The 10,791-nt window shown below is 29.7% G+C and overlaps 1 protein-coding gene across 1 annotated transcript; it reads left to right on the top strand.

Annotated features, from left to right (window-relative positions):
* Positions 1-2,825: 2,825 nt before the first annotated feature.
* On the top strand, positions 2,826-5,826 carry LOC114168507. Its single transcript, XM_028053348.1, has 2 exons — positions 2,826-3,509; positions 5,217-5,826. Exons 1-2 carry the CDS (start codon positions 3,045-3,047, stop codon positions 5,574-5,576), a joined length of 825 nt encoding a protein of 274 aa, XP_027909149.1. The 5' UTR covers positions 2,826-3,044; the 3' UTR covers positions 5,577-5,826.
* The last annotated feature ends 4,965 nt before the right edge of the window (positions 5,827-10,791 follow it).

The raw sequence follows: 10,791 nt of genomic DNA, 5'->3' as shown, positions 1-10,791 counted from the left end.
GAGCGAGAGAGATGAGTTGAGCGAAAACTATGAGGTTGCTTTTTAAGGACAGACTATATGGGGGCTTTTTTGTATTTCAGGGTCTGTTTGACTACAAAATTGTAAAATAGGGCTGGTTATTTTTTTTTTCAAAATTGGGTCAAGTCGTTATGGGAGAGGACGACATTAAGTGTGTGAAGTTGTCCTCCACCCGACCAATTTCATTTTTTTTAAAAGCAATGTCATCGTTGGAGATGACAACTTATGTTTCAATTGAAAAGTAAAGTCGTCCTCTAACAAGACGGCTTCACTTTTCACTTTTATTTTCAAAATTTTCAGTTTCATTATTTTTTATTTTTTTTCTTTCAAATTTTTCACTTTTCATTATTTTTCTTTTTTTTCAAATATTTTAGATTTCAATATTTTTCCTATTTTTTTCAAATTTATCAGTTTTCATTAGTTTTCCCTTTTTTTAAATTTTTCAGTTTTGATTATTTTTCTTTTTTTTTTAGTTTTCATTATTTTTCCTTTTATTACGTAATTTTTATTATGTCAATTTTATTATCAAATATATTTTATTAAATTAATTTATTGTACCAATAAAAAATAATTACAAAAAAATAAATATAATTTTTACTGTTAACAAAATTTTGTAATATATATATATATATATATATATATATATATATATATATATATATATATATATATAATTGAAATGTGAAAAATTTGAAAAAAAAATAAAACTGCAACGTTAAGAAAAAAAAACTAAAAGTGAATTTGTTATATAAGACGACAACTTCACTCTAAAATCTACAGAAATCGATGTCAATCCTAACGACATTGCTTTTTAAAAAATAAATAAAATAAGAAACCGATTTTGGGAGGACAACTTCACCTTTAATGTTGTCCTTCCCCATGACGACTTAATTCAATTTTGTAAAAAAAAATTCAAAAGATTCTATTTTACAAATTTATAGTAAAAAGGATCTAAAAATACAAAAAAAGTCCTACATGGGTCATTTAACTCTTCGTGTGCCGTCTTCATATTTCGTCTGGTCTTCCAAGCAGACATTTTTATTCTTTCTTTGATGTGTAGTGAATGAAAGACGGTGTCATTCTCAACTCATATATAAATAAAATTTTTACATTATTTGTTATTATCAAATCGTTCAAATAAGAAGAAAATTTAAAGAGTAATTTTCTTTGCATGCATGTATGTGTAGTGAATGAAAATATCATAAGTTCATTTTTGATTATTATAAGGAGAAAGAAGATGATATTTACTTTAGTAAAGAGATGCATGCAAGTATTTATACATCTTTCACTTCTCTATACGAGATTGAGAAATATATATATATATATATATATATATATATATATATATATATATATATATATATATATATATTTATTTGTTTTTTACGTTGTTCCTTGCACATAATTCAGCTAATAAGCAGTTATATTATTGTTATGTCAGAAGAAGTAGATGATCTTGTATAATTTTCATTATCTCAAATACTATTTGAAATGGTAAAGTATTTTCACTAAAAAAAAATCTCGATTAGAATTCAATTTATTTAGCCGAATTCTAACAGATAATTTATCAAAACAAACATAAATTCACTTTCAATTTCGATTGTCTACAAGAATGAATTCTCACTCTGCACAGAGGTCTACTTGCCGAAATAAATATTGACCAAGTCTATTCAGGAAATTTAATTTCAATATAGGTCTGCTGGAGGAAGGATTTCAGTACTAGAAAGTGCATAACATAATAAACATAAAGAAATGTGTCATATATAGTAATTTTTTGGATTAAATTTATACTGTTGCTTTTAGATGTAAATAAAAAATTGATAAAAGGAATAAAACTCTTTAATTAAAAAATAATACAAAAGCCGTTGTAAGAAATTGTATCCATTATAATGTAAAGGAAACATGTTGTGTTTTTTCTCGGCTGTTTAGTGATATACAAAAGAAGAAGCAGTCATTTTTAAGCATTGTTTACGTACTCAAGATAAGTTCCACCTTGATTCGAAAGAACAAGGAACAAGAAAACGTTGGCAGAGACTTGAAAAGAGGAGATTATAGTCCCCACACACCGGCCACCATAAAAGGGACAACTTTGTGTTCCTTACAAACCTTGTCATCTCTTTCTCTTCTACTTTGCCCCACGTTGTATTCTTGGATTGGTTATGTTGGTGACCTGTGACACCTGTTACCACCATATTCTCTTTTATTTTATTTGTTTATTTACCCTTCTAACACTGACAACCCAACGTGCATGTCACCGACACAACCGTGTCCTCAACGAAACCTTCGTCAGTTGGTAAAGTCAACTAACCAAGACTCGTGTGCAAGCCAAATTCATCTCTATGATATTTTATAGATCAAAAGGAATACAATTATACCCAAATAAACATAAACAAAACATTTCATTTCTTATAGTATATTAAAATAAATTCATCTTTAAAAAAATTTAACCAATTGTACACATATTAAAACATCCACAATTTGTTTTTGGAAATTAAATTGCATCTAATTTCTTGTTTTAAATAAAATATATATAAGGGAAGAGAATCATATGGTAACAACGATGATAAAGAAGGAATCATCAAGTTGGAGGTGATTTATTTGAGTAATTTTTTAAAAACGAATTAATCTGGGAAAAAATCTATTATCGATAATTTTCAAATGATTACATTGATCTTATTTCTAAAACTTAATGAAAAACACCTTTTATAAAAAAAAAATAAGGTTTAATAGTTTTTGTATTATTATCATAATACTTTTAATTTTATTACCGTGATTTTAATATTCTTAGTGACCCATGTTCTTCGCCACCTTTCGTTCTCCACCTTCTATTTCCATCTTGCTCTTCTAACATCCCTTAATAACACCACGCCACTCTTTCTCTCTTGATTCTCTCTTTCTTTTTCTCTCTCTCTTTCGATCGATCGATCGTTCTTTCTCTTTTCATTGCTTCCATTTTTCTCCGCAAACACTTCCCTCGTTATTCAACCAATCCCCTCCTTTGGCACGCCACCGCTAATTTCCACGCGATGGCGCCCCATCTCTGGTCCTGCTTCTCCAGCAAGGGCTCCAACCGCCGCGACGGCATCGCAGAGCGCCGCGTAAGCACGGCGGACGTCGCTTCGGAATCGAGTCGCGGCGGCGGGGGCCAGGGGGCTGTGGTGGTGGAGATGTTCTCGTCGCAGGGGTGTGCGACGTCGCCGGAGGCGGAGCTGGTGCTGTCGCGGTTGGGGAGGGGGGACTTCGAGCTGGAGGTGCCGGTGGTGGTGCTGATCTTCCACGTGGACTATTGGGACTACGTGGGATGGAAGGACCCCTTTGGGTCGAGCCAGTGGACCGTTCGGCAGAAGGCCTATGTTGAGGCCCTTGGGCTTGACACCATCTTCACGCCCCAGGTTGTGGTCCAGGGCAAGGCCCATTGCATCGGAAATGACGAGAATGCCCTTATCGAAACCATCACTAATGCTCCTAGATTTCCTGCTCCTACCCTTCAGGTTAGATGGGGTTACACTTTTTTTTTTTAAATTCCCGTTTTGCATTATTAGCTTACCTTTTTGGCGTTTGGTTCATTCCCTCCTTATGTCAAATCCAAAAGAAAAAATAAAATAAAATAAAAAAATTCATTAATTTCTCCTTCTTGCAAAACTTAATTTAAGTTTGTGTATTGGTTGAAACAAATTTCATGTTAAAAGGTTATATGTTGGGATAAAGATTGGTAAAAATTATCTTCTGAAAGAGAGAAGTTGATATTAGTATTTGTGATTCGTTCAATATATTAATCCTTTTTAATTTATAAGTGCGTTCAAGAAAGCTTATGAAAAGTGTAAGTAGTTTTAGCGATTATATCATCTTAATGTGATTCATAGATTTGGTAAAGAATAAAACTTAAAAGCCGTTATTCTCCAAGTTTTTCTATTTTTGTATAGTTGTTTCGTTAATTGTAGTTTTACATTATCGCATTCGCGTATTTTTTTGTTGCTTCAACTATCGAGGTAAAAATTATGCCTTTGGTTGGAAAATGACTTCAAAACAACTAATGCATTTAGCCTAGTTTTGTAAGTTTTAGTTTCAGCAATACCCTTCATATATAATATATATTAAGAGTATCTAAATCATAATCAGTAGATACACACGAGTAATTAAGAGGTTGGGAGTATTGATGGCCAAATTTGTATTAATTGAATGTCTCTTAGTGAGTGTGTTAAAACCTTAGAAGACAATTGTTTTGGAAGAATGTGATTGCTCATAATTGAAAACTATGTTATATGATGTGGGAGATTCAATTGTTTGGTTAGCTAATTCTTACACGCAAAAGAAATTAGATTTTTTGTTGTTGTAAGTAATTGATTCAATGTATAGAACCCCCTTATTATATCTTATTTACACTTTAAAATGTCATTTTCAAACATTCATTTGTTTAGCGTTACTTCTGGCAATTTTTTAATTCCTTAAAATACACTCTGCACGCACCAAGGTCTCTGCAATTAGGTGCCAGAAATGTATTCACTAAAGTGATAAAAAATTTGCATTCTGCTTGAAAAAAAAGGATATTATATGATTAAAAAATGTTGCACTCTCAAAGAAAATGATAAATGAGTATGTCTTAAAAGCCATAACATCACTTCTGACGAAAGATAAACTTCAAAACTCTTAAGATAAGATCCCAAACCGAAATTTTCATGCGATTTTCAATACGATGCATCATCCCACCTAACACCAAGTGGAATGTCACTTGCTCACCTAATGGAAATTAAGAAGATGTTATCATGTTCTTTTCATCTTTATTAGGTGTTGGATCAAATGCATACTTTGAAACCATCAGCATCACTAACTATTTCATTCACACACAACTTAAAATCACTTACCAACAACAATTTGAAATTCCAGCCTCCAGATGCACACATTTGCTTTTTTCTAGACATGGCATTGAGTAATGAGTATAATGTCATGTCACATATGCCAACTAATCAAGTAATAGTCGTGTTTAATTGTCTATTACATGTGGTGCAAAACTATTTTACACCGAGGACAATGATATTTAAACAACTAAATGTGTCACCTCAAGTTGTAAGAGAAAGTTATCAAAATATCATTTTTTTTTACACTACCTGGTCTTTTTTTCTCACAAACATGTATATGTATGCAAGAAGTTTGGTTTATCTGTTTTCATTCATTTTAAAGCAAAACTTTGTTTGTTTCAGGCAACTTTCACCAAGCCTGCACCAGATTCATTGCAAGTGTCTCTAACAGGAGCATTGAGGACTAGGGTGGATGGAAGTGGCGCTAATGTCATGGTAGCATTATATGAAAGTGGTTTGGTCACTGACGTTCCAAGAGGGGAGAACAAAGGACGTGTTGTATCCAATGACTATGTTGTCAGAAAGCTCGAAAAACTATGCACTGTCAAAGACATCTCTCACAAGAAAACAGTATCAGGAACAGTTAATTTTCCCTTGTGGGAAGGATTCAACAGCAGCAAATGTGGTTTGGCTGTCTTTGTTCAGGACACCTCTCACCAGATTTTGGGTTCACAGAGTTTTCAACTTCCGGAAGATATATGATTTCGATTTTAGTTTTATTTGTGATGCTGTTATCACGTTCCAGTTACAATGGTGTTTGCTAATTAGGCTATGTGTACAGGTTGTGTTACGATTTAGAATAATGTTGTTTTCTTTTTTCTTTTTTATCACAATTTTTTGCTGTGTAATTTAGTCTTTCTTACTGTTATTGACTAGATGAAGAGAGAAGTTTAAACTTGTGGCTTGAACAATTCTATTGATTGGATTTTTAAATTTGCACTAATATTGAATCTCTGCTCTTGTATTGTTAAGTTTACTGTGTTCACTTGTTGTCATGGCAACTTTTCGAAGTGATTCTTCTTCATCTGTGTCATCCAAACATTTTTTCTATCTCATCTTCATCCTTTTTGGATATTTTGTTTGAGACAAAATTAATACTGAATTGTGGACATTTCTTTGAATAAGTTTAAACCTTTCTCAGTACATCATTTCTTTGAAGACCAATATTGTGAAAGCTATAGTATATATCTAACCTATTTAACCTTGTAGTTTTATTGTCTGTTTTTCCTCATAAAATTAAAAATAAACTTTAAAATAATTTAAATAAGTCAATTTGGTCTGTAATATGACACACAACACAAATCAAAAAAAATTATTGTCTAAAAGAAATTTGAGTACCAGAGTTTATTTTGTAACCTCTACAAGAAGCCATTTAAGGTATTGCCTGCCCCATGGCATTATCAAATGCAAAAGAATGATCAACGCTAACGGATGGACCATCAGTTTATTCTTAAGGGTCCAAGTGTGAATTTTATTTTCACATTGAGTGAAAAAAAAAATACTAATAACGTATATTTATATAAATTTTTTTTCATATTTTATTGGTGATGAATTTTTCCTGTATTTCTCTTCTTAAAAAGACTTGACATTAATAACTTGTCTTTTTTTTCATTCAACTTGAACATGTTTTATTGTTCTACATTATTATTATTATTATTATGATATGGTTATGTTTCGTATTTAGTGTTCACTTCCAAAGATAATGGATTTGAAGGATGCGAGAATCAATTCCCCTAACACCCGCTCATGCAATTTTTTAGTGGCACTCTAATCAAATAGTAAACGGCCTTATATAGTCACGTGAAATTATACTTGGGATATAATTGTAAAAGCAAATGTTTCACCATATGCGAAGATCACATCTCTTCCCCATCTCGCAAATTCGAATACATTAACATAAAATGGATGGAAAGGAAAAAGACAATGTTACTTCTCCCTTTGTGATTAGGAGTCTTTCCTATTGATAAGAAAAGTAATGGTCAACAATAGTGGAATACAGGTGTTATTATTAATATTCCAATAAATAGCTTAATGATAGGTTAGTGATGACACATTTTTTAAGTACATTTAAAATTTATTGTACAAGGATCAATTTTCACGTACTTTATTTTTAGTTGTTAGTTTATGTTCTTTCAATAATAATAAATTAGATCATATATATTTTTTTAATTTATTTATTTTAATTCATTTCATATTTGTTCATTGTTTTGATCATAAATTTGTCTCATATTATTTTTGGTTAATTTCAATTATATTAGATTCTAAATTTCCATGACTTAAAAATGAAAATATGATTCGCTATATTTGAAGTTTTATGCTATTTTTTATGATTTTTTAAAAGTTGAGATACATCGGCCGAAATTTTGTAAAATAATTTATATAGATTTTTTCTTATTAACTTAAACTTTTGTAATTGGTCTCATGGGCCTAATTAAAGTTTGGGATTAGCTTATTTGTACTTTATATTTGATATCTTATATATGACCTAAATGTAAATGGGGAGACAAAATCCATTTACTGAATTTTTTGGTTTTATCTTTTGTCTCTTCATCTGCTCTTTCTTTTTTGGTATAATTATTCGTATAATACTCAGTTTGGGGCTAGTGTGTCAAATAGGTACCAGGTTTAAAAAAAAAATGTCAATTGCATCCCAACTTTTGAAGAAGTGTTTCAATTAGGTCTCTTTCAAACGGGGTTGACTAATGTCATTAGTCAATATGCCACGTGTCAGTCTGTGATTTTTTTTATTTTTTTAAATTTTTTAAAATTTTTTTTTAAATTTTTTGAAAAAAAAATAAAAATGCCACATGTCAGTCTGTGATTTTTTTTACTTTTTTAGATTTTTTTTAAATTTTTTTTTAAAATTTTTTGAAAAAAAATAAAAATGCCACGTACCAAGTCCCTGTGTGTAACACGTGACATTGTCAGTGTCACGTGGCATTCCAACGCCACATGTCAGTGTCACTATCATATGTCGTTGTGTTGATTTCGATTTAGTCCCCATATATGTCTTTTTGTTTCAATTTAGTACCTAAGTATGTGTATCTGATTTAATTTTGTCCCAAATTTTTTTTAATAATTAAAATATTTTTGTAATCCATTTTTTATAAGATTAAAATAATTAAGTATAAATATTTTTACAAAACTAAGTACTAATATTTATATTGTTTCTCTCAATTTCAGACCAAATTTATTATTTGTATAAATGTTATACTAATATTTTTTATTAAAAACGACTTTTTAACATATTACTTTATTAATTACTTTTTTTATTAAGTACTCATGTTTTGTTAATTTTTTTTTTTCAAAATAGAACAATATTGTCTCTTACTAATTTTAAACCAAAATTTCTAATGGTATGAATGTTATACTAAATTTTTTTATTAAAAATGACTTAATAAAATGACTTTTATCACTAAATTTTAATATAAATATCAAATATTAGGTCAAAATTATTAAATCAGATACACATAAGTAGGTACTAAATTGAAACAAAAAACATATATGGGGACTATATCGAAATCAACACAATGACATCTGATAATGATATTGACACGTGACATTGCAATGCCACGTGGCACTGACAATTAGAGATGACAAACAAACCCGTCCCCGTGGGTATTGCTCGAACTCGTCCCCGTTTTGACGGAGAATCCCCGCATTGACTGGGTATGGGTATGGGTATGGGGAATCCCCGACTTTTTTAATTGGGTATAAGGATGGGTATGGGGATGTACATATCCTCTCCATAATACCCGTCTCCGCCATATCTTCGACCTTGTTTAAATTATTAAAATATTCACAATTAATTAAGTAACCTTATATATATATATATATATATATATATATATATATACTTTCTATTTTTTATTTTTTCTAATTATTTGGTTTGTAAACTCATTTGTGTGACGCCCCGACTACTATACTAAATAATAATTATTTGATAAAAAAGATATGGAATTAATTTTTTTTACCATAAGATTTTCCTTAACATAACTTCATATTCATATATATATATATATATATATATATATATATATATATATAGTTTACATCTCTGTAATTGTTTATGAAATATTATAAAAATATATATTTGTATAATATTAAGAGTCTTACATCAGAATAAAATATTATCTATATTTTTAATATCTCCTAAAGATATTAATAGAAATTATTCATGAGTCAATCTTCAGAAGATCCACCAATAATATCCCGAACAACTCTCATTGAGCAGGTTCCACTTCTGCTCATGCAACAGGTACATATGAAAGAAAAATATGAAAGGAGTGAGGTCTTTATAAGCCTTAAATATCAATCTTAATAAACTCAACAAAATACAAACACTGGGGGCCTAGATTTGGACCTACAACCACAAAACTTGATCTCGTTTTACCAGACATATGGATTCATATTTCACTTCTGATGATCCATTATGAACATCAAAAGTTCTTTTGGGAAGTGATTAGGTAGTTGAGTATTTCTCATAAAATATTGGTACAATCATAATTATTTCTTTCTCGAGAATATTAGCCATTTATCGACCCATAAAAGAGATATATATTCACTACCTAACCTTGGCGATGCCGAGCAGGTATCGGATAGTCCCAAGTTTGGCCTATGAATATCCTAGTCCAGTGTGCTATTTTGAACTATCCATATATTCACCTACTTGGTAAAACTTCCTTAGACCGTCCCTGCCTTTCATCCCGCAGTGTACCAAACTGTGACTTCCCAAATACAAACACTCTGACACTGGTTTAATCTCAACTTATTGAAACCAGACTTAACTCTTACTTAACTGGCATACTCTTGGATATTTTCAAAGGTCATAAAATGTGATGACTATCAAATCATGTCATTGTACAAACTATACACAAAGAATATAAAACAACGATAAAATGTACATGCAATTTTCTTCTATCCAAGCTCACTGAATAAAATAATATTTACTTTCACTTCACATTTATTTTTATTTTTTAATTATAAAATAATGACAAAATAAGAATCAAAGCAAGAACTTTAAATAAATAATTAGATAAGGATTATAACATTATAAATAAATATAATAACAAACATATAAATTAAACGGACCAATGCGTAACTAGAGATATATTAATTGAAATAAATAAACAGGGCCAATGCATAACTGGAGATAAATAAAATAAAATAAATAAATAGGACCAGTGCATAACTGGAGATAAATAAAATAAAATAAATAAATAGAACCAGTGCATAACTGAAGATTAAATAAAATAAATAAACAGAACCAGTACATAACTGGAGATAAATTAAATAAAATAAATAAACATGATCAGTGCATAACTGGAGATAAATTAAATAAAATAAATAAACAGGACCAGTGCATAACTGAAGATAAATTAAATAAAATAAATAAATAGGATCAGTGCATAACTAGAAATAAATTAAATAAAATAAATAAACGAGACCAGTGCATAACTGGAGATAAATTAAATAAAATAAACATGATCAGTGCATAATTGGAGATTAAGTAAAATAAATAAACAAGATCAATACATAATTGGAGATTAAATAAAATAAAAATAAAAGGATAATAAATGAAAATAAGTTAAATGAAAGTAAATAGAATAATATATAAGTCAAAATAAATAAAAGATTAATATAAAACCCATGAGTTTATCAAAATTAATATAAAAAGAGTTTAACCTCACTTTCCCTTACCTTATTGATTGAAAGACACACTAATAATATTTGAAGAGAACTATGAATCTTTGCTCTAAACTTTCTTTCCCTATTTTTTTTCCCTCTTTTCTTTCTCTTTCTCTTTCTCTCTCTTCTTTCTCTCTTCTCTCCTTTCTTTCTCTTTCTCCTTCTTTCTCCTTTCTTTCACTTTCACTTTCACGTAACTTCATTTCATATATATATATATATATATATA

Source organism: Vigna unguiculata, chromosome 11 (assembly GCF_004118075.2).
Source record: "Vigna unguiculata cultivar IT97K-499-35 chromosome 11, ASM411807v1, whole genome shotgun sequence".
In the NCBI taxonomy this organism is placed as follows: domain Eukaryota; kingdom Viridiplantae; phylum Streptophyta; class Magnoliopsida; order Fabales; family Fabaceae; genus Vigna; species Vigna unguiculata.
The sequence above is the reverse complement of the archived record's forward strand: the minus strand, read 5'-3'. Positions and strand labels throughout refer to the sequence as shown.